General features: G+C 38.8%; 1 protein-coding gene and 1 long non-coding RNA gene across 2 annotated transcripts; one reads left to right on the top strand and one right to left on the bottom strand.

Annotated features, from left to right (window-relative positions):
- Positions 1–1,379: 1,379 nt before the first annotated feature.
- LOC122830291 (metal transporter CNNM1-like) lies at positions 1,380–24,447 on the top strand. The gene is made up of 10 exons (XM_044115535.1): positions 1,380–4,213; positions 9,382–9,525; positions 9,650–9,790; positions 10,228–10,397; positions 10,471–10,561; positions 12,493–12,638; positions 13,762–14,041; positions 16,849–16,953; positions 17,989–18,093; positions 20,103–24,447. The coding sequence occupies exons 1-10, from the start codon at positions 2,773–2,775 to the stop codon at positions 20,180–20,182; spliced, it is 2,703 nt and encodes a 900-aa protein (XP_043971470.1). The 5' UTR covers positions 1,380–2,772; the 3' UTR covers positions 20,183–24,447.
- On the bottom strand, positions 7,026–12,526 carry LOC122830293. The gene is made up of 4 exons (XR_006370502.1): positions 12,411–12,526; positions 9,618–9,717; positions 9,393–9,531; positions 7,026–7,540 (listed from the first exon to the last, which is right to left on the bottom strand). It is a non-coding gene; the product is annotated as an uncharacterized LOC122830293 (long non-coding RNA).
- Positions 24,448–24,520: the final 73 nt, after the last annotated feature.

The following is a 24,520-nucleotide window of genomic DNA, read 5'->3' as shown; positions in this document are numbered from 1 at the left end:
CGTGGAAAGAATAAAAATAGTGACAGGAACACTAACATCCAGTTGTAATTTGATTGGCAGGCATAAAAACTGGGCCATTGCTAATTTATGAAATGACATATAAATTAAATCCTCCCCTAATTACTCTGTTAGTACAGGTGACCCATTAATGAGCAAAAACATAACCTGGGGTCTGCTTGGAGAAGCGCCGGTAGCCTTTGCGCTACTGCCACCGTGTGGACAAACTTTGAAACACATTTAGTTAATTTAAAAAATCAGTAGATTTCTGTTTCCTGAAGTTTGTGCCAGTAGGTTTGATTGTTCACCGTGGCTCTCACCTCATACTAGCTCTCATTTGTCTCACAGATGTAATTTATCCATTTCTGCTCATGAATTTATTACACGCAGGTTATTAGCTTCCTCCCTTCATATCCACATTTAGACTGGCTTCATGTTTTATTGAATGACAAGATGGAAAGAGAAATGAAATGATTGTTCTCCATAAAAAGAGAAGAACTCCTGGCAAAAGAGTTTTCTGCACCTCTAAGGTTTCAATGAACACAAGTAATCTTTTTTTCTATTTGATCAATTAACAAGAAAAAGAAAAAAGGTCTGAAGCCTAAAAAAGAAGCAGCTGTGGGTAAAAACACAGATATGTTGGGTTTGTAACTTAGCAGCAGTTGAGCTGATGGTGTTATTAGTCAGGGGTCTTCCAACACTGTTGATCGACATTAGGGTTAACCAATAAGTAACAATAATCATCATAAATAACATGAATTGGATAGAATTTTACTACATCAGTTCAGGTGTGCCTCAGGGCTCAGTTATTGGCCCCCAATGCTACTAAAAAATGTTTTTTTTTTTAATTATTATTATTATTTTTTTTAACAAATATGTTTCTTATTATTACACAAGGATAACCTAAATTAAGTAATCTGCTAGTGCCAGCTCTTTGGCTGTTTTAAGAAATCTCGTATAAATTTATTTGCCCATTAAACGAGTCTAATAATAGAGATAATCTTATTGACGTTAAATATAGTTCAATAAGGACACATCTGTGCTCTGGAAACATTGGTATGTTTAGGAGTGGTTTTATGCATGTTTTATTCTTTTTATTATTATTATTATTATTGTCAATTGTTCTTTTATGTAATTTGGACTTTGAGTCTGTAATAAAATCAATCTATCTGAGACTGTTTTTAGTTGATTATTTCACTGAGGAATAAAACCTACCGTCTGTTCATCTGTTTAAAGGGGAGACTCATTTCCAATCACACTGTGTTCATTGCTCCATTTTTAGCCAGATTGATACATTTTGTATGTTTATGTTAAGGTATGGCTGTCCCAATTGCTTAGAGAAGAAATATCTTAACATTTTAGTGCTTAATAAAAACATTTATTAGGTTACGCTGAAACAAAGGAGACAGAACTAGACATAGAACCACAAAAGGAAATTATTGCTTCATTTTTATTATCATTGAAACAATGCCACATTTTGTCTGAAGGTTAAATTATCTGATATCTGCCCAGGAACATTGACTATGTTAAAGAGTAATACTTTTCTTCGGGCTCACTGAAAGGACATGATTTGATGTTTGATGTGGTTAAATAGTGTGAACGTTTTGTTGGGTCCCACAAAGCAGGACAGAGATGCGTTTCTGCATAAATAAACCTGAATAAATAAATGACTTTAACCAACTTTCCCAGAGAAACACCTAAACAGCGCCCTCATGTGGGCACAAATTCTAATTAAATACACATTAGATAGAGAATATTAACAGCACATTCAATTTCAGGACACTTTGTAAGACTATCAAGTTCAGCTTACATAAAAAATATACTGTCATTTTAACCCAAACAAAGTTACTTACATGCATGCCTATAAAACAATACATGTTGCTATGCTAGTTTCCTTTTCCTCTTTCTGTCTTTATTCTTTCTTTTGGATTATTCTAGAAGAAACATCTGACTGGCAACTCAATTTTAATCCAAATTTTGTAAAGTTCTTCACTGTGTGGCCAGAGAATTGGTGTAACTCGTGTCTGAGGATTCAGTTTGTAGTGCAAAGAACAGATCCGTCATGCCGTGTAAATATGGGCTCATCTTCATAAAAGCAAGAACTCCTCCAAAATACAGTTACTTTGAGCTTTTAAATCACCGAAAACAAGATGGATAACTTCAGACATCTGCAATTTTCTGATCTGTCAAACATGAATTACCGTCTCTGTGATTGTTCCAACGCTTTTGTTGTTGAATCTGATCATGAGTAGAGATTAAACAAACAAAAAAAATACTTTCACGTGGAGAGGATATTTATACAATTTTAACGGCAGATAAAGAGAACGAAAAGATGAACATCTATAACAAAGAAAGGTAACTGTGGTAGTTTTAGTGTGATAAAACAATTAAAGATGTCTGAAAAGACGGAAAGCCTAGAAAACTTTTGCTCAACAAAAATCTTGTTTCTGGTAAACTACCCAAGGAAAAGACAACTTTTCCTCTCTGACATCTGTAAAGTGCGGCTGTTTAATCCGCCGTTTGCCTGCAGGACGTCATCATAAAACGGCGCAGAGATTTTGAAAAGAGCAAAAATATCAACTACTGAGCTCGCGCCTATTATTAGAAAGTGACGTAATGGCGCTGATGGCGCATCTCCTCCGCTGTTTTGCATCGCCGGAATCAGCACCGTTAAAACGGATTCCTGATTGTCCCTCCTTTTCCCACATGGACCGGAACCAGGCGGCACCACGTGACTCCGGATCCCCGGACTGAGCCAGTTCATCACACCGCATCATGGCTGCGGAGGATGAGGCCGCGCGGTGCTGCCTCAGGTCCCCGCAGTCCCGCGGGGCTCCGCACTCTCTGTCCCGCTGCCTGTGGCTCCTGCTCGGCCTCTGCTGGCTGCTGCCCACCCCGGCTCTCTGCCTGCTCGGCTTCCGTCCAGAGGAGACCGGAGCGGAGCTGTCCGTGGACGACGGGGTGCTGAAAGCCACGGAGGGAATCCGCTTCATGCTGCGGGTGTACTACTCCACCTCCACGCAGAGGCTCAACCGCACCGCGGGGACCCGCGCCAACAATGCCGCGCCCTGGATCGCCTTCATCGAGGAGCCGAGTCCCGGCAGAGAGGGACAGGTCCACCCCAAGAGGAACATGTGCATGGACAAGAACGCCAGGACGTCCGACATCGAGGTTTTAGGTTCCTTCAAGTCTGCTTCCAGTCAGAACTCAGTGCTGGTCGAGCTGCTGGCCAAAGACTTGCGAAGAGGGGAGAAGATTAAGTATTACTCCATGTGCGCCTTCGACGGGTCCAAGTGGGAACACTACCGGACAAGAGACTTCTGGGTCGCCGTGACAGAGCGCTCTGCTGTCCCGGAGCTCTGGCTGCAGGTCCTGGTCTCCGTCCTGCTGCTCGGCTTATCGGCTCTTTTCAGCGGACTGAACCTCAGCCTGCTGGCACTCGACCCGGTGGAGCTGCAAGTCCTGCAGAACAGCGGCACCGACAAGGAGCAGAACTACGCGCGGAAGATTGAGTCTGTGCGTCGGCATGGGAACTACGTCCTGTGCACGCTGCTGCTGGGCAACGCGATCATCAACGCGTCTTTGGCGGTGTGGATGTGCCAGATCCTGGGCATGACCTGGCTCTCCACGGTCATTTGCGCCTTTGGCATCTTCTTCATCGGGGAGATTCTTCCTCACTCCGTGGCATCGCGTCACGGCCTGGCCATCGCGTCCAAAACCATCTGGGTGACGCGGCTGCTGATGGTGCTCTCCTTCCCCATCTCCTACCCCATCAGCAAACTGCTGGACCTCATTCTCAACCAGGAGATCTCCAACTTCTACACCAGAGAGAAACTGCTGGAGATGCTGCGCGTCACAGACCCGTACCACGATCTGGTGAAAGAGGAGCTGAACATCATCCAGGGCGCGCTGGAGCTGCGCACCAAAACGGTGGAGGACGTCCTGACGCCGCTGAGCGACTGCTTCATGCTGGCGTCGGACGTGGTGCTGGATTTCAACACCATGTCAGAGATCATGGAGAGCGGGTACACCAGGATACCGGTGTTCGAGAACGAGAGGTCCAACATAGTGGACATCTTGTTTGTCAAGGACTTGGCCTTCGTGGACCCGGACGACTGCACTCCGCTGAAAACCATAACGCAGTTCTACAAACACCCGCTGCACTGCGTCTTCAACGACACCAAGCTGGACGCGATGCTAGAGGAGTTTAAAAAAGGTGAGGAGCATCTGCAGTCAACTAGGATGTAAACCAAAATCTCTATCAACACACTGCAAAATCATTAAACCTCCAGTCGAGTAAATGTATCAGTAATTGAAATAAAACAAAACTAACTTATAAATAACTTTTCAGTAAGATAGGAGCTTGTTTAGTCAATAATTCCTTAATACTCATGAAAAAGTTCTACTTCTGTAGGTAGATTATTTTATTTATATTTCAGTTTAAGTAAAATCTAAGTTATAAGTGAAATATTATTAATATTAAGGAATTGTTGACTTAAAACAATCTCCTATATCTTGTTACTTATAAGTTGGTTTTGTCTTAATTAAAGTGCTATGGCATTTGCACTAGAAACCACACACAAAAAACCGTCTCGGTAAAATTTTATGTAAATTAAAGACGGTTTTTGACCGGCAGCTAAATTAGACATGTTTTTTTCTTCCAGTGTAGACTGAAAAAACTTGGTAAGATTTTGCGTTTTTGCAGTGCACTCATTCATGTCAACCAAATAAATTCTTTATTTTGGCCTTTTTCAGTGCGATACTTGATAATTTAACTGGACGAACACGGTTATGAGTTCAGTAACAATGTTTTTGGGGCTGTGAATCAAAACGGTGTTTCTATAACCAAACTGCAGTTTTGTGACAGATAATTAGTGATTATTTGCTGACATCTATTCGTAAACAAACCAAGTCGAAACACAAAATGTTTACACTTTTAGACTCTAACCAGTTTAAAACAATTAAACATTGACGATTATTGTTTGTGCTTTTACAAAGTAAACCTGCTTATTCTATTAAATCTTAAATAATACTTAGAAATTGCTACATTTTAATTTATCTCTGCGGTCATTAATTCATATTTAATAATATTCACATTCAATCAAGTATTAGATGTATGGTTTGTGTAAAACTCAAGGCCACTGTTGGTTTGTGTTAAGTAAACTGAGCACAGGCTTTGTTTACTTATGCCTTGGGCCGGCTCTGTGTGCAGGCACAGTTCAGCTGCTCATGTTTGTAGATGTGACCGTATTTGCACTGACAACATGTTCTGGTAGTTTACAATCAGAGGGATTACCCAAATGAATCTCAATAAGCCGTTAAAACCTGAATAAATGTGTGTTTCGTAAAAGTATTCGCACAACTTGGAACGTTTTCCAAACTTTGTCAGGTCACAAACACAAACTGCATCGTCATTTTATTGGGATGTTTAAACACAAATTAGTGCATCACTGCGTTGTGTAACAAACATGATGCTCGGTGCTAAAAATGTTTTACAGATGCAAATCTGAAAAGTGTGGCATGCATTTGTATTTGTTTTAAACTCCTTTGATTTAAAAGGCAAGTTAAAAACATAAAACAATGTTGAAAACTTTGAACTGACATACGCAAAGGAATATGTGTGGCAGAAGACAAAACTGCAAATCCCACTGAACTGTCATTTCCCATTTTAAAGGCGACTAACAACCCAATCAGAGATATAATGGAGGGTTTAGAAGACTATTCATGAGTTTTAATGGTCCAGTCAAAGTCCAGTTTTAAGCCCAATAGGAATCTGTGCCAAGATTTAAAAACTGAATATTTACTACTAAATACTACTCAGGCTAAATACTAAATATCTCAGCCTGTGTGCAATTTGTGGAACAAAAATAATGCGCTACATACAAATGCATCCCACATTTTCCAAGTTTTATTTGTTAAAGGTTTAGAAAACCTTTTATCCCTTTTTTCTCCACTTCACAATGAGGTCCATGGTTTTTTATCCGTCACTTAAAATCCTTATAAAATAGACTGAAGTTTATGGATCTTAATGACATAAAGTGAAAGAATTTAAAGGGTGGGAAAAGTTTTGCCAGGCAAGGTTCTGGTGAAGCTTTGGTTTTGCTTTTTAGGTTTTAATACAGGGTGGGCCACAAGTTTCCATACATAGGAAAAATAAACATTTTATTTTGGGCAACTGTTTTTATTTTTGTGGGACTCTGTGTAGTCGCTGCTCGTCTTGGACCACTTTGTGGTTTATCTGCAACATTTCCAGTTCTCTGAAACTTGAAAATAAGTTTTGCCACAGTGTCGTGTGTGATGCTGATCCCGTGTTTATGCAACCATGCGACTGCTCCCCAATCCAACCATCAGTATGCTTTCAGTTCTTTGCTCTTTTGTCAAACGCATCTTCTTGGGCATCTGAAATAAACACGTTACATTCCTCCTATGTATGGAAACTCTTGGCCCACCCTGGAGTTTTAATGCAACTTTGGTAAAAATTTATCAGAACATTTGTATTAATTTCTTTTCTTGTAAAGTGCGGGAATCATTTTGCGAGGTAAAGTAGCCCAACTAACTCCAGATGTTTGATTTGTAATTGGTGTTTTTTCCCATGTTATAAGTGAAATTATCTGGTAACCAATCTAAAACCTTTTCATCAATATCAAGGAATTATTGACTTAAAACACACTTCTGTATGTTGCTGAAAAGTTGCTTTTAAGTTAGTTTGTCTTATTTCAAGTGTACAAAGATATTTTGCACTAGAAATTAGACCAACATTACATGGTAAGATTTTGTGCTTTTGCAGTGCATGCACATCATTTGTTGCCATGGCAACGCTGTGAACTATCCTCAAACTACCCCAGAAAACATTCAGCTCAGCTCTGTCCCAAACAAATGAGTCACTTGATCGCGTAATGCTGCAACCAGGCGACGTTTGGAGGTCGATCTGATTTTTTTAAAATCCATAATCTTCCTCGGATTAAGTGGATAATTTAGTAAAACAGAAAACTGCGTGTGCGTTTGAGCAGCACTGATTCGAGCCGGCCTCTTGCATCAGAAAGTGTGAGAACCTGCAGCCTGAGCAGGCACATCCCGCCCTGCACCAAAACGAAGAGTCATGCCCAGTTTGCAGAGGCTCTGCGGACTCAGTCAGGATTTTTCTGTGGGTGGGGTCCGCTCCAGCCAATCACAGAGCTCCCTGCTTTCCACCGGCTTTCCGCATGTCCATGAATGCTGCAGACTCAGCACTTTTCCTTCTGTTGGGTTTGTGGTGAGGACAGCAGTAAATGGAGGAGGCAGATTCTGTCTACAGGAAACGTCGAACAGATTATTAGTCTTTTTATTTATTTATTTAACAATGCAGAGACTTTGCCAATCTGCTAAACATGCAGCGATTTTTTTAGGAGCTCCAGAAGTTGAATAAATATTGAAGGCTCTCTGCCTGTAGATGACCTGGATGAGATAATCTACATAGAGGATTATCTCTTTTGCTCTCTGCAGGAATGCTTCCCGCCACTGCAGCAGAAAATGCAGCCAGTTTTTCCTCTTTAATATGAGAATCCTGCAGAAGAAAAAACAAAACGAAAATGACTGAAAGCTCCTTCAATGGTCTTGTTCTCACAATGATTTGTTTTATTAAGGAAAATGTTCATTTTAAAGCTTGAGGATAATGTTCTGTTCACACTAACTGTTTCTGAGCTGAATTCATTGTGATGTTTAATAAAATCCATGATCAGATCAGAAATTTTGTTCATGCAATTTGAAACAAGAACTTAAATTACTCTAAAGTAAAATAAGTGGTTATTTTAACTTGGTATTGTGAGTAAAATAATAGAGAAATGTGGCTCTTTAACCAGGTGAGGGCAGGTTTTTTTTATTGCATATTATGAAATAAATATTTGTTTTAAATTGCATCATTAAGTTAAATCTCACAGTTCAAGATTAATGAACTTAAAAAACAATGTTTAGACAACTTGTCTCTTGTTAAATCAACTTCATGAACTTTAACCTCTGAGTTAAAACCAAAACAATTTTCCTGTGAAAATTTAATTGCATTTCCCAGGCAGCAAGTGGACTTTCATTTTCAAGTTAAATCACCTTCAAATGTTTTACAGCGTAGAAATCCAATTATTTTGGAGGCACCGGGACACAATGTCACCCATTCAGTGGTTAGACGCTGAAATGCCGTTCGTGTGGATTAAATTAGGATCCTCAGCACGGCTGGGTTTCAGAGTAGTGGCGAGATGCAGCCAGGAGCCTGCAGAATGAGGAGAGCGAATATTTGGCCTGAATGCTAAGCAGTGTGAATCACACACTGCAAGCTGCCAAGTCACAGCCCCCCTTCCTGTGAACAACAACTGCAGCAAAGTGCTGGTATGGAGACGAGCAGCTTCAGCGTGAATTAGACAAACACATCCTAGATGAGGAATATTTAATCCAAGTCAGAATGCAGACTGACTGCAGAGCGTAAAAATCTCTTCTTTTTGCGTAATTTGTCACTGAACTTTTTGAAATGTCTTTTCTGAACCATTCGCCCTCTGCTGTTTGTCCTGGAACAGAGAACCTCATAAAATATTCAGCTTGCTGCATTTTCACTTCATGCCCTTCATGCTGTTTGGTTTCTTTGCTCGTTTAATATTCTCCGTTAGTTTTTGCATAATTCAGCTCTCACTCTGCACGTCAGAAGTTTTGGTTTAATGGTGTTTGGCAGAGGAGAGCATTTCTCCATTGTTGCTGCTCAGTTATTGTACAAATATATTCAATAATAAACTCAAATTAAATATATCATGAAATTCTGATGACTGAAATTTTATATTATCTGTTGTGTTCCTCATTATGAGTTACTCATCTTATGTTTTTGTTTTGCATAAGAATATTTTTTTTTCTCACTGATAATTATTTTTAACTGCACAAGTTGATTCCTTCAAGACTCCACTTATTCTTGTTGTTTGTGAACCAGAGTTTTTCCTTCCACCCAACTTTCAGTTAAAATTCTTGGATGCTGGACAATGTGAAGAGTTATTTTATAAGTTGTGTTTTGTGGGTAACACTTCTAGTCTAGGCTAGAAAATGGCCATGATATTAAACATCTGTATTGAATTAATAAATCATATTTTCTTTTTGGCATTATGTAACAAAATATGCTAAAGCATAAAAATTGCTAAAACATAAAATTCAGTCAGTGGGTAAAGAATCCAGAAATTTTTCTGAAGTAAGAGTAGAAATACTTCATAATAAAATTACTGAAGTAAAAGCAAAAAGTACAGCCGAGTAGAAATACTCCTAGTAGTACATAAAAAAAAAAATCAAAATCAAAAACAAAAGAAAAGCTACTCAAGTAAATGTAACCAGTTCCTACCCAGCTGTGACTATTTGGGTGAAAGTTACTTGTTGCGGTTACAGGAAAGTCTCACCTCGCCATCGTGCAGCGCGTGAACAACGAGGGCGAGGGCGACCCGTTCTACGAGGTGATGGGCATCGTCACCTTGGAGGACGTGATTGAGGAGATCATCAAGTCGGAGATTCTTGATGAGACGGATCTCTACAGTATGTCTGCACACACACCCACACACACACACTCGCTTTGTTGTACTGTTTGAGAGGTTAGCATGGGATTCTGAGGACCTGGATGATTTTACACTCATTTTGCGTCTGCTGGTTTATGCCGCAGCTGATAACCGGACAAAGCGGCGGGTTTCCCACCATGAGAGGAAGCAGCAGGACTTTTCCATCTTCAAACTGTCGGAAAATGAAATGAAAGTCAAGATTTCCCCTCAGCTGCTCCTGGCAACACATCGCTTCCTCTCCACAGGTACCGGGCACCTGCAGCTGTTTCCAAACGTAATCCAACACACAAGGAGGAAACGATTGTTCAAAGAACACACTATGCCAATGGGGAAACATGGTGGTGGCAGTATCATACTGTTGGGATGGGATTTTTGAGACAAATCTGCAATAAACTCACAATTATGCATTAGTGCATAAGCACACTGTTATTTTGACGGTTCTATTTATGAGTGTAGAGGGCCACATAAAAAGCTACGGCGGGCCAGTTTTGGCCCTCGTGCCTTGAGTTTGACACATATGTCTTCTAGAAAAGAGACTGAAAATGAATGTATATATGCACATCTTTTCTGGTTTATTTTTTAAAAGTATAACATTGATAATCTCTTTACTTTTGTAACTTGAAACTACAATGTTGAGGCATTGGTAGATGGGGCCTTGATACTAAAGCAAATCCTTTGTTAGAGGTGGAGCCCTTTAAACCTGCGCACATCTCAGAGAAGATCCTGCTGAGGCTCATCAAGCACCCCAGTGTGGTCCAGGAACTCAAATTCGATGAGAAGAACAAACGAGCTCAGAACCACTTCCTCTTCCACCGTAACAAACCAGTCGACTACTTCATCTTAGTTCTGCAGGTAATCTTGCTCTTCGCCTGCACAGCTGTTTGTGATGTCAACATGAGTGTTACTGTGCTGTTTTGTTTTTCAGGGCCAAGTTGAGGTGGAGTTTGGCAAAGAAGCGCTGAAGTTTGAGAATGGGGCTTTTTCTCACTTTGGAGTACCTGCCATTATGTCAACTGGTACAAACACACACACACATGTTCTCATCAGGTCTTTCTGGCAGCTAATGCTCCAACAGAGTCTTTATCAAAGCTAGATCAGACAATTTTAATTATATTCTCCAAGTTATTCGTTATAGGCCAGATTGTGAGTCTTTGAACATCTTGGGACTGTGGCAGGGACGATAACATTTTTATTTCAATTATTTAATTATGTAGATTTTAACGTGTTAGAAATTTTAACACAATCATATATTTTTATGATTAAAAAAACATTATCTGATGGGACACTGGAAAAGACTATTGTTATGTGCAAGTTGTGCAAAAAGGAGTTTGTGTAGCAAATAGTATCTCAGTGCTAAACATGTTGCAGTAGCGCAGACATCCCCAACGCTGATGTCAGCGACCACAGTCCACATTTCCAAAGCATTTTCTCAAAGAAATTCCATGAATGATCAGGGGATCCGGAAACACTTGAAAGCTGAACACTTTTGCACTAATCTGATCGCTGAATTACCTATATAGCATATAAAAACAACAAATATATTTGTTATCGAGCTTATATATCACTTTACTCAACAATTTAGAAGCAAAAAGTGTGCTTAAATTGAAAATGTTGCTTATTTTGTCTATATATATATATATATATGGCCGCCCAGGAACAGGCCCTAAACACCAGAGCAATTGAGGCCCAGATCTACCACACCAGACAAGACCCAAGGTGTAGGTTGTGCAAGGAGGCCCCTGAGACAGTCCAACACATAACAGCAGGGTGCAAGGTACTGGCAGGGAAAGAATACATGGAACGACACAACCAAGTGGCAGGCATAGTGTACAGAAACATCTGTGCAGAATATGGACTGGAACCCCCAAGATCAAAGTGGGAAACACCCCCGAAGGTAGTGGAGAATGACTGAGCTAAGATCCTGTGGGACTTCCAGATCCAGACAGACAAAATGGTGAGGGCGAACCAACCAGACATAGTCGTGGTGGATAAACAACAGAGGAAAGCCGTTGTGGTGGATGTGGCAATACCAAGTGACTGCAACATCAGGAAAAAGGAGCATGAGAAACTAGAGAAATACCAGGGCCTAAGGGAGGAACTGGAGAGGGCCTGGAAGGTGAAGACCACAGTGGTGCCTGTGGTCATCGGGACCCTCGGGGCAGTCACCCCCAAACTGGAACAGTGGCTACAACAGATCCCAGGAACAACATCAGACATCTCAGTCCAGAAATGTGCAGTCCTAGGCACAGCCAAGATACTGCGCAGAACCCTCAAGCTCCCAGGCCTCTGGTAGAGGACCCGAGCTAAGAGGAAGAAGAATCACCACCCGCGGTGGGTGAGAAGGGAATTTTATATAAAATAGTGGAACTTAATTCACTCTATATAGAGAGTTAATCCCTACATACATATATATATATATATATATATATATATATATATATATATATATATATATATATATATATATATATATATATATATATATATATGTAGGGATTAACTCAATTAATAATTTGAATTAAGTTCCACTATTACTTGGGACATCAGGCAGAATAAATAGGAATTGTGAGTTTCTAGCCAAGTTCAGATTTCTCCAAGATGGCGGCCTGGCTCAGGTCTGAAGGCCGAGTCTGATCATGAGGCCCACGCCACCACTTCCTAACCAAACAAAAATCACCAATGAAACAAAACCACGATAAATCATCTTTGTTTTTTTTATGGTAAAACTCGATGCACTTTGAAATTATGCGTAAAAGTTGACGAGTAAACTTGAGTCACAGGCTTAGTTTCCTCCAACACAACATAAAATTTAAACACTTTGATACAAACAGTTGAACTAAATCAACACAAACAGGAGCGGCCTACCTTCAACCAATCAGGATGTAAATAAGTGCAACAGCATATTCTGCCTGTGTTGTTCGTGTTTGGTCACTTTTTTCCCTGACAGTCCACAGATCGCCATCCCACAGCAGCGGTTTGGAGCGCTCTGAGTCCATGCTGTACGCCGGAAGTTTGGGTCAGCTGAACGGAGGAGGGAACTTCTACCTGCCGGACTACTCCGTCAGGCAGCTCACCCCCCTGCAAATTATCAAGGTACACGGAGGTCATGTTGGGTATTTGTAGAACTTCACTTTCATCTGTACTTTTACTGATTTTATATTTGAGCGAATCAATCATGAACCGGAAGTGTTTTGGTGAACATTGATGCATAAGCCGTTTCTAGAGCCACGAGTCGGTGTAGCCTTTAAATCAGCACGTCCTATGTTTTCATCTATAATGGTAGACATGTCGAGAAGAGAATAATTAATGATTAAAACATCACTTAAGCAACGATCCAGTTCCGCTAGCAGCGAAGTTTATGTAGAGGTCTGCAAAACCCAGCTTTTATTTTGATATATCACTTCCGCTTATCGGGAAGCTAATTTGCATATTAGCTAAATATTTAGCTTGGACTTAAATATTTAGCTACAAGCTATTTAGTTACAGGTAAATGTTAAATATTTGTGTTACTTGCAAAATATTTGGCTTAATTTCTAAAAATTTAGGTCTGAGTTTCAAATATTTAGTTTGAAAAATAAATATTTAGCTAGAACCTAAACATTTAGCTGCAAGGTATTTAGCTAAATAACTAAATGTTAAATATTTGTGTTACTTGCAAAATATTTGTCTTACTTAACCCTTAAGCTAGATATTGAGTTTGGAAAATAAATATTTAGGTTGAAAATTAAATGCTTTGCTTAAAGATTACATGTTTAACATGGACCTAAATATTTAGCTACATGCTATTTAACTAAATAGCTACAAGTTAAATGTCAAATATCTAGGTTGCTTGCAAAATATTTAGCTTTCATTTGTAAATATAGGGTTAATATAGTAGACGTAAATATTTAGGTCTGAGCTAAATATTTAGTTTGGAAATATTTAGCTAGAAAAATAAATATTTATTTTGGAACTAAACATTTAGCTTCCTTACTAAATGTTTTGTAAACAAAATACTTATCTTGTAATTTAAATATTTAGTTTGGAAGTCTGACATTTCTAAATGTAGAAATGGTGAAAATATAATTTAGAAAAATAAACATTAACATTTTGTCTCTATGACAGGCTAAATAAACCAAATTATTTTTGTTAATTGTTTACTGTGCAACATTACAAAAGCCACCCTATAGTCATTCAACCTTATTAATACCCAGAATCCTCTGCTTCTGTGTATCAGATTACACGTAGCCACTACCAGAACGCGCTGACAGCCACTAGGATGGACATCTCCCCTCAAACTCCTGACGCTGACATCCGCCTGGCAGAGGCCAACACCCCGACCCCTGACCCTTCAGCCACAGGCAATGCTGCTACGCTCATGCCCTTTGAGCCGACCACAGCCACCCTGCTGCCTCCGCCCAGGGAGCTCAGCCGGCCCAGCTCGGCCCGCACCAGAGGACAACAGTCCAGCGTCCCACACAGCACCTCAGTGCTGAATGAGAAGAACCACATTGTCCGTAAGTATATCTGACTCTAGAGACAGATATATATATATATACATATATATATATATAGATATATATATATATATGAAACATGGAGGTCTGCCGAAAGTGAGCAGTTCAGACTGGATCCAATAGGAGATAATGTGAATCAATATTAGAATGAGATAAACAAAGAAGTTTCATGAGGCGTCATTTTACACAATATTTACAGTTAAGAAACCTCAAACACCCATTTAAAAGGCTACAACTGAGACCAGATGAGCAGAGGATGTAAAAGTAAATGTCAGAATTCATCCATCCATTTTCTGTTCACCCTTGTCCCTAATGGGGTCAGGAGGGTTGCTGGTTCCAATCTCCAGCTACGTCCCGGGCGAGAGGCGGGGTTCACCCTGGACAGGTCGCCAGTCTGTCGCAGGGCAACACAGAGACATACAGGACACACACACATGACCTAGGGAGAATTTAGAGAGACCAATTAACCTGACAGCCATGTTTTTGGACTGCAGAGATTCTGGGTTCTCTGCAGAGATTCCTGCAGAGAACCCGGAGAGAACCCACGCATGCACAAGGAGAATATGCAAACTCCATGCAGAAAGACCCCGGACTGGGAATCGAACCCAGGACCTTCTTGCTGCAAGGCAACAGCTCTACCAACTTGGCCACTGTGCAACCCAAATGTCAGAATATAAACATCAAAATCTAATTAATGTATGGCGTAAAGCGGCGGTTTTCAAAGTGTGAGGCGCGCCTCCCCTGGGGGGCGCCAGAGCACTTTAGGGGAGGCGCGGTGCGAGGGAAAAAGTAAACCGGAAAAGCTATCTGCTTGCTGTCTACTGATGTGAGAGAAACGTCTTTTCGCGATCAACTCTGTGGATTTAGGAAAAAGTTGGTACTGTGGGGTGCGCGTGTGGAGCGGGGATCAGTGGAAATGTTTCCCTCCTTAGAGGATGTTTTGGCCAGTGATGTCAGTAACGTTTCTGACGTCGGACCACTTTTTTCCGTAACGAGTAATCTAACGCGTTGCTATTTCAAATCCAGTAGTCAGACTACAGTTACTTATCAAAATCATTTTTGCGTTACTGCGTTACTATCTTCTTTTGTTATTTAATCGTATTTCCTCTACTCGTCTTGTCGAGTGACCGACGTCTCTATGCAACAGAAATGTAAACAATGGAGGGAGATGCGCATTTTGTTGGTGGAAAAACTGGAACTATTTTCAGTTTCTGTCGCCAAGTCCGATTATTATAAGCGGCTTTGGGCTTCATCTTTTAAAAGTCGCTTGCAAGTTTAATGAGCGGCGGGTTGCGCCTTTTTGGGCTCGTTTTTGAACGTGAAGTTGCTCATTTGGGCTTGGAAATAAGCAGAGACTCAATAAATCCCAGAATTTGTCCGTCATTAAGCTAGTTTTAGTCAGTCTCTCCCTGTTCATCATTTCCCGGATGATCCGTCCCGCTGTGTCTTTGTTAATGTCAAGTTAATTTATTACCTCTCAATGACATCGAACTTCACGTTGCGCTCCAGAAAACTGCAAATATCGAAACCAATATGAACAGCGCAATAAACGTGAAAACAGCCACGAATAAACGTGTCCGTAGTTGGCAATAGTTATAATGGCAAGTTAGCACCGTTATAATTATTAATATTACGGTAAGTGTCGCAGCCATCTGAGCTGTGGAGCTGCGGAGGAGCTCTGTGGGCTGCGACATCAAACTCAGGGGCGTAACGCAGAATCTGGAGGCTGGGGGGAGGGGGGGCTTTAAAATCCTTCTTTGGGTTTTCCAGACAACAGTGGACCACACAAATTATTCATGTTTTTTTATTTTTGTACTGTTTTTTGTACAATCTCCTCTTCAGTTCAACCTTATCAGTGGAGACACATTGTTGATGTTACCATTATAAAATAACTTCCAATTAAGTATTAGCAAAGATCAATGTGATCTTCACAGGAGGCAGAGCGTTGTTGTTAGCAGCTGCTGAAAGTAACTAAAAAGTTACTTTTAGTGTAACTTAGTTACTTTCCAAGTCAAGTAATCAGTAATATAACTAAGTTACTTTTTCAAGGAGTAATCAGTAGTCCGATTAAAGTTACTTTTTCAAAGTAACTATGCCATCACTGGTTTTGGCCAGAGCGGGGGCTGAAGGCGGAGTTTTTACAACTCCACCCCCCTCCGCCGGGGAGGTGGGGGGGGGGGGCGCAGCAGGCATTGGGCTCCTTGGAGGGGGGCTCACCCTTTCATACTTTGAAAACCCCTGGCGTAAAGAAAACCAGGACAAACTCCAGCTTGTCAACTGAAAATTGAGTATTATTAAAGTGGCAGATGTGGATTGCAGCTTAGAATTGGGTTGAATACATGCAAAATTGTTTCTCGAGTAAGAGTAGCACTACCTCAGCATGCTTTTCCTGACGGAAAAGCAAAACTGTAATCCCTAAATAGACTACTCAAGTACTGAATAACTGATAATTTTTTAACCTAACTTAGACGAAAATAAAAATCTAGTTCACAATCAACCAAAAAATGCCTATGTTGTAATAATAGAGTTTATAATTCGTTATATCTGGAATTACAATGATTTTTTCACATTTTGTTTGTTATCAAGCAGATAAAATGAAAAGACACAAGAAATTTATAGGTAAATAAAAAAAACAATGGTGGCCTCCAAGTGCGTTCAGTTTGACGATTTTGTCCCTCAGGGCAGTAAGTTTGGACTCCTCTGGTTTAGGTTTAGGTCCAGTCCAGATGAGCAAATCGCAATGTTTGAACTGTGATGGATACACATTGCTTTTAAATGATGACTCTGTGGGCGTGTTTGTGCTACAGGCAGTAAGTCTGACGGTCAGAAGAGTCCCAGTGATTCTGTGTTCCTCAGGATGGATGAGATCCCATACATCCGAGAGGACCGATCAGAGACCGACACACACTCAGGTTGGTCCGAGTCCTCACTGTAAAAACCAGCTTGAAGAAACAAATTGTGGATTTTAAAGAACATACAATTATCTTGTTTTGTGTTTCTGTGGGTTCATGTATTAAGCATTTATACCAATACCATTGCCTCGTAAAATTAAAAGTCACCAAACTTCAAACATTCTCCAAGTCTCTGAAGAAGGCACCTTATACCAAAAATTTATTTTACAGTTTTCCTGTTTCTTTAATTTATGATGTGATTAAAGAAACAGCACCTTTGATGTTGATTTACTTACAAGTAGGATTAGACAATAAATTAACAACAATATACACTGCGATAGACGCATGATCTGAACAGTACCAAAAGGTAATCCGTTTTATAGAATATTCAATATTCAAAATATAGAATATTCACTGAACTCTGATCCAAAACCGCTCTGCATTCTGGGAGATGTAGGCCCTCATCTTCTCACGGCCAGCTAAGTAAGGTGGGTGATATTAACTAACTCACTCACTCACTCACTCACTCTTTGGTTACTTAGCAACTAACTCTTTCACTCACTTTCTTGTTGCTTAGCAACAGCTTGTTGAGTAACTTGCGCAGCAACAGTTTAAGGTTTTGCCACTGTGCCTGATAACTAAAAAAACAGCGTGAAGTGAAAACTGTGCCACCAGTCTGGTAATATTTCAGATATTTAAAACATAAAATTAATCAATAAGTATCGATATCAACTGATCTGAAAGGCTTATTTCGTGACAGGTTTCTCAGCCAATTGTCCAGCCCTACTTACAAGTATGTTTCTGACCGCGAAGAAAACTTTGGGTCATCATCTGTTACAATAATGCTTCATGGGCATTTTCGCATTTCAAAAAGAAGCCAGAATAACTCGCAGAATCAAAAATAACATTTCTGATGTGATTAATGAAAACACTTTGACGTCTCTGGTTGTTATGCATTGCTGTCATATAACGCCTTTTCAGTTAATCCAAAATGTCGCTTTAATGTGTCCTGTCCTGACAACCAGGATCACTCAGATCTCCGTCTCTGTTTTTCAGACATGGCCTCGGTTCCCATAGAAACAGACACATCGCCTTTCATCAGCAGCATGTCGCTGAGCGGCTCAGAGGACACGCTGGGCAAGAAACTGCTTCTCAAACTGAGTTAGTCTCTCTTTCTCATATATCGCTGTGATGTCACTTCCTGTAACGGTTTAATCAGAAGCTAACCATCAGAGATGAAACTGAATCTTTAAAATGTAGAGCAGATATAACCATGCATGAATGGGCAGTTTATTCAAAGTAGTCTGATTCATTGTTTTGGTCTCTGTCTTCCTCAGCAGCTTTGACTGGTATAAAAACTGCCCACCTTATACACACAGGCAAACACTCACACATCCTGCTGTCTAAATGTACATCAGTGCTTTGAACCTGACTAATTTGTATTCCTCTGTAGTTTCTTCAAATTTCCATTCAGCTTCAGTCTAAGGAAAACCCTGCTTAGTTTCCTCTGCAGAGCAAAAAGATGTGTTTTTAAAAATTAACCTAAACAAAATGTGGATTTCTGAGGAGACATTTTATGTTGGAGAGCCAACCAAATAACTGCTCTCATTTATAGTGAAACAAGACAATAAGACAAGTATTAAACAATTTAAGTAAAGGTTGCAGAGTGAAGGTATGGAACGATGTAAAGACGTCACTAACTAAGAACTGGAAGTGTTATTTATTGACAATTGTATGGCAACTTTTATTTTAAACTTCATCTGAAACTTGTCTACAAAAACAATGTTGTCCTTTATTGCATTATATTTGAAAAATGATGAAATTCTTCATATTTTAAAATTTTTGACTGGGGGAAACAGTCAAATAAGTAGATAGTGAAAACTGGAGATTTCACACATATTTCCAAATAATTTAACATGTGATACCCTTCCGAAAAAGTGTGAAACCCATGAGAAAACATGCAAATCTCATGGGTTTTTACCATGAAAGGTTCTAAATCCACACGTGATTTTGTGTAAAAATTTGTGTGAACCACATGTGCATATGTTGCTCTTATTAAAGTAGTAAAATTTCATGACCCTTTATGTCAAGTACAGCAGATAAAACTAAAAGCAGAAGAAAACCTCAATGTCTAATGACTATATGCTGTACATCCATCCAGAAGAGGTCAGAGTTCACAATAATTGTACTCATGTAAGAGTAGAACCACTTCAAAATATTTTTACTCAAGTAAAAGTAAAAAGTAGCCATCCAAGAAACTACTCAAGTAAGAATAAAAAAGTATTTGGTGACAAATCTACTCAATTATCAATCATTTATTATTTAAAAATTAATAAATGACAGACCAAAATATAAGGTTAAGTAAAAATTTTGGTATTTTAAGGGTGAAAATGACAATAATTCATATAAGAAGAAAAAAATTTAATCAGAGAAAACAACATTTTTACAAATCAGTTTCTTTCAATGTAAAACTTCCAAAACCAACAAAAACTGCAGGTCTAGTGAATTTTTGGTTTAAACATGTTTGGGTAGAAAATCCAGAAATTTTACTCGAGTAGAAATACTTCATAGTTAAATTAATGAAGTAAAAGTGAAAAGCACAGTGCAGTAAAAATACTCCTAAAAGTATTTTTTTTCTCAATAAAGTTAACCAATTAAACATAATTGAGTAAATGTAATTATTTACTGTCCAACTCTGTATATATCCTACTGCTTTCTAAGCAGTGAAAAGAAATATTGTCCCCATGGAGCCAAGTGGGAAAATGAAGACAGAAAAGAAGTGGGCCAGGATTTGAGCCCTGTGGGACTCCCACATTACAGAGGAGCGGCTCAAGACCAGGCGGTTGCAGAAAGTTTGTTGCTCCTAATGAGATTTAAACAACAGAAACAATGTGATCAGAGTCAGTAGCTACAAATATTATGATAAAAACATAATGGTTGATGTTTTCCAACATTAACAAAAAAAAAAAAATGCTACATTTCTTTTAACTCTTTGCACAAATAGATCTAAATTACTGAATTAAGTTACAAAACTTTAGTGTTATTACATACTGGATGTTTTCTGAACTTTAATTTTATGCTAGGTTTTATCAAAATGAACTCAGTTATACCAAAATACGGTATAAAAAGAATGTATGCATTTTTTAAATGAACTTTTCTTCTCCTCTCAGGTCACAAGAAACGGAAAAAATCCCGTGAAGGAGACAAAACCCCAGAGGACATTTCAGAGCAGCCGCTGGTGAAAACCTAGCGGTGACTGTGAAACAGCAGAAGACGGCATCATCTAACGGCTTCATAAAGACTACAACTATCAGAGTTTTATCTGAAAACACACATGCGCACTGACAGTGACTTCAAACGAAACCTACCGGAGTTCGCTGGTCAATGAGATCATTTTTTTGACTTCAGGTTGTGAATTAGAAATAAACTATAGCCTCTCATCTTTACCACTCCACATTTTTCACATACAGCTGACATGCGGCGGGCGTTTCTAATATTTCTGTTGACATGAAAGTCACTACAGATGACGGTAACAACACAAATCATCCACATACAAAGGGATCAGAGGCTGCCTTCACATTGCAGCTCGGACGGAAGTGACCCATTTTTTTTACTTTAATGAGATCTGTATCTGATCTTTTCATAAGTCTGTTAAGAATTTGACCTGGCCCACTTGGATATCTGAGATATATCCGATCTTTTGAAATAAATCTGAACGTCCAGGTCGCCTTCATCCGACCTGAACGAAAAACAACAACCATGGCGGATTATAATAATGGTTAAGCTGTTAATATACTGGCTCAGGTCGGACAACAACTTCTAAATCGTAAGCTATGCTCCTCCGTTAGCATCCATGTTTTCTTGAGTAAACGCTGAACACTTCTTCTTCTTTATGGCGGTTGGCAAAACACTGAGCTGTGTGACATTATTGTGCCCTCTACTGCGCTTTCCTACTTTTCATTCTATTGGCTGAGACGGTTGCCAGGCAACAGTGCTTTTTGTTTTGGGAGAGAGCAGAAAATGATTTGCAAGCAAGCAGAGATTTGATCCGAGCCGAGACAAGTTTTGAGCGAGAGGAGAAAGGTTTGAGAGAACACAGTGAATATTTGAAAGGGAGCAGAAGTTTTGAGAAATGAAGTTTGTTTTCAGACCAGTGCTCTTATGGCAATAAAAATTCCCCCATAAAATTTGTTTAAAGATTTTATTAAAGCCACAGAAATACTTGGAGTTTAGTTTAGTCATAGTAAATAATGATTTTTGCACATCACTCAAACCACACCGTCCTAAAAGGGAATTATGTCTTCAATAGTTTATTACTGTATCGTTTAATTCTCTGCCCATAGCTTCATTATTTGAGTAATTTGATTTGATTAAATTGCCTGTACGGGTTGTTTTAGTTGTTATTGACATTTTGGTGTACATTTCATGCCAATGGAAACATTTGGAACCTGTTTACTGAGAAAAAAATGTTGGATACTTATTTTAAGTATTTATGAAGGACTAATTGAATGTAAAAAAATACGTATAGCTGAGTTTTCATGCACTTTCTGGGTGGAGATAACAGGAATGTTGGCACAGAGGAAACACACCAAAGACTCCAAACTTGTTGCTGTTTGGTACCTGCAGCTCCAGGAGACATTCAACGAAACACCACTGCTCACTTTGATTGTCTTTACACATTAATACCACATAATGTAATCTATAAATATGTTTTCTGTTTTCTGTCAAGAACATTTATGGTTATATTGAATGGTATGGAAACATAACATGGAGTAATGTATGGAGCTAAATTGGGACCATAAAGTTTGTTCAAAAGGATAAAGGATGAAAGTGAAAAAAAGAAAACTGAAAGGAGTCCTTCAATCAGAAAAGTAGTTTTGAACATTTTGTCTGTTTCACGTCATTTTTTCAGTTTTAAATCTTCATTTTCACTTAACATTTTTTTTCAGTTGCAAATGTTCATATTTTTCTGTTCAAAACCTGTTTTCAGTTTCAAAATGATTTTGTTTCAAATCCTTTTCTATTTCAAATCTTTTTTTTTTTTTTTTCAAATTCAAAACTTTTTTTCCGCTGGAATGTTTTTTGTTTCAAATCTTTTTCTTCTGTTTCAAAATAATTTATCAGTTTAAAACATTTTTTCAGTTCCAAAATAATTGTTCTGTTTCAAAACTTTTTTGTTTCAGTTTAAATTTTTGTTTTAAAAACTTTATGGTCCTGATTTTGTTCTGCCATATTTTCATTTTACAGTTTTTCTTCTTTTGGTTTAAATTTTTTTTTATTTCATATCTTTTTTTTTTTTTGCTTCAAACTTTTTTTTGTTCAAAACTTTTTTTTGTTCAAAACTTTTTTCAGTTTAAAAATAATTTTGTTTCAAATCTTTTTTTTTTCAAATTCAAAACTTTTGTTCAGCTTGATTATTTTTGTTTCAAATCTATCTCTTCTGTTTCAAAATAATTGTTCAGGTTCATTTCAAATCTTTTGTTACAGTTAAAATTTTTCTTTTAAAAACTTTATGGATTTGATTTCGCTCCACGGTGGAGCGAAATCTTGGTATTTAATTTTTTTCCCCCCCATTGTTTAAATGTTTCTATCAATCTGTCTTTATGTTCTTTCAGCTCTGATTTCAGAGAGAACCAGTTGCCTGCAGATCCTTTAAAAAAAGAGCTTAATGTTTGTCTTTAACAGCTTGAAACTGATCATCTTCTATATTCGTTTCTATTTCACAATCAGCTGTTAAACGAAGTGGAAGTGATTGGGAAAAGCAGCTACTCAGCCATAGAGTAGAGAGTGATTGGAGAGTCATTTATCCTTCAGATCAGCTCAGAAACGTTTCAGAAAGAGCTTCATTGACTGGGTTTCCATTGTTCGTAAAGCTCTGGTTTGTCCTGCTGGGAAGAAGTTTCACTGGTTTGTTTTGACTCTTCCAGTGTCAGTGAAATTCTGATGTTTTTAAGCTTTACATTATTTTATAAAATTATGTCCTCATCAAACACAAACCTGGAAAGTTGCCTTGAATCTTTCATGCATGTTTGAGAATTAATCTCCATGGCAACCATTCAGCTGTGCAAAACGCCTGGGCGGACTTAGCCCCGCCTTCGAGGGACTGCTCCTCCTACGAACTGCAGTTTCCAAGCTTCTGAGCTTCACCACGACTCTCCCAATTCGGCTCCTTCAGACTAGCCAGCACCTATTAGCAAGTGCTAATTTGTGCATCTTATGAGCTCATTATATGAGCTACTTCTCAGTGAAACATTGGTAAAAACATTGTCAAACGGTTAACAGAGGTGCGTCTTGGTGATAACCTGAAGGTGGAGTTTCAGAAAGAGCAGGAGTTTTTAGAGACAGCGGCCCAATTTCAAGGTTTGAAATTACAAAATCAAATTTGTTTGAAGTCATATTTGACTTATACAAATTTTCTATAACAACTGAACCAATAAAATGGCATCATGTGACTGGAGAACAAAATGCTGCCCCTTTAATTCTGCAGCTAATGCAGGAAAGGTTTGAGTATTGGCCCTTATGAAAGAGTGTCCAAAAACATGCTCATAAGAACATGGATGAGCAAGTTTAGATTTCAGTTTGTGAGTCTAGGCAGCTCATCCAACATCAGCGTCTGACCTCACACATGCTCTCTTTGAAGCTTGGAAAAATAATAAAATAAACACTCCTAAATCTTTCTCATATGACTAGAAGCTGTTGGATACAAAACGTGGGCCAACTCCGTGTGAAAGCCAAATGTCAGGTCATTAAAGTTCATGTGTGCAAAGCTAAGCGTCTCAATATGTTTGTCAACTTGGTGCATGCCACAGTTTGTTTCTGCTGCCCTCTAGTGGCTAGAAAATCTGCTCCAACTAATTTGAGTGAATGCTATAAAAAACCTCTCAGTTGTGGCGTTTGAGGTAATTTTTTCCAACATTGACTGCTGCAGCAGTTTCTTTTTTAAATTTACATTAGTCAGCACTTCTGTGTCTTTGACTCTATTTAGCAGAAATGCTTTTATCAGAGTGATATGAGACAGCAGCTCAGACAAATAAAAGATAATAGTTAGATTGTTTTATTTTCTTTAGAATGGATTTATTCAGCTAACGTTTTCTATACACTGAACCACTTTAAACTCCCACCACTGGAGCCGAGACTTTTAATTATGAATGTAATCCATTATCTCTGCATTCATTACAGGACGGGAACTGAAAACATCACTCTCACAATCTCTTTTTTCTTTTTGTTGGGTCTAAATCTGGAAGCTGCATGTCGTATAAAATGTAGCTTATTAAGCCAGGAAAGATTTTAAAAAAATGAAACAAACAGTAAAGTTTCAACTATGTAATTTTCACATTATATGGCTCTGAATAGCGGATGATTGTAACAAACCAAAACCAAGGCTGATTTTGCTGGAAAAGGTCTCTTCCTCTAAAAAGATCATTTTTCTCTCCACTGTGGCCTCATGCTTGCTCAGAAAGAGGAACTGCTGCAATCAGAAGCACTTCCTTAGCAGGAAAACGTTTAGCAGAAGGGATTATGATTTTTCATTAACGTGTCTCAAATATAACTTGTATTGCAGAAAACTACATGAAAAATAAGACACTCA

The sequence above is a fragment of the Gambusia affinis genome, linkage group LG04, assembly GCF_019740435.1.
Source record: "Gambusia affinis linkage group LG04, SWU_Gaff_1.0, whole genome shotgun sequence".
In the NCBI taxonomy this organism is placed as follows: Eukaryota; Metazoa; Chordata; class Actinopteri; order Cyprinodontiformes; family Poeciliidae; genus Gambusia; species Gambusia affinis.
Note: the sequence above shows the minus strand (reverse complement) of the source record. Positions and strands in the feature narration are given on the sequence as shown.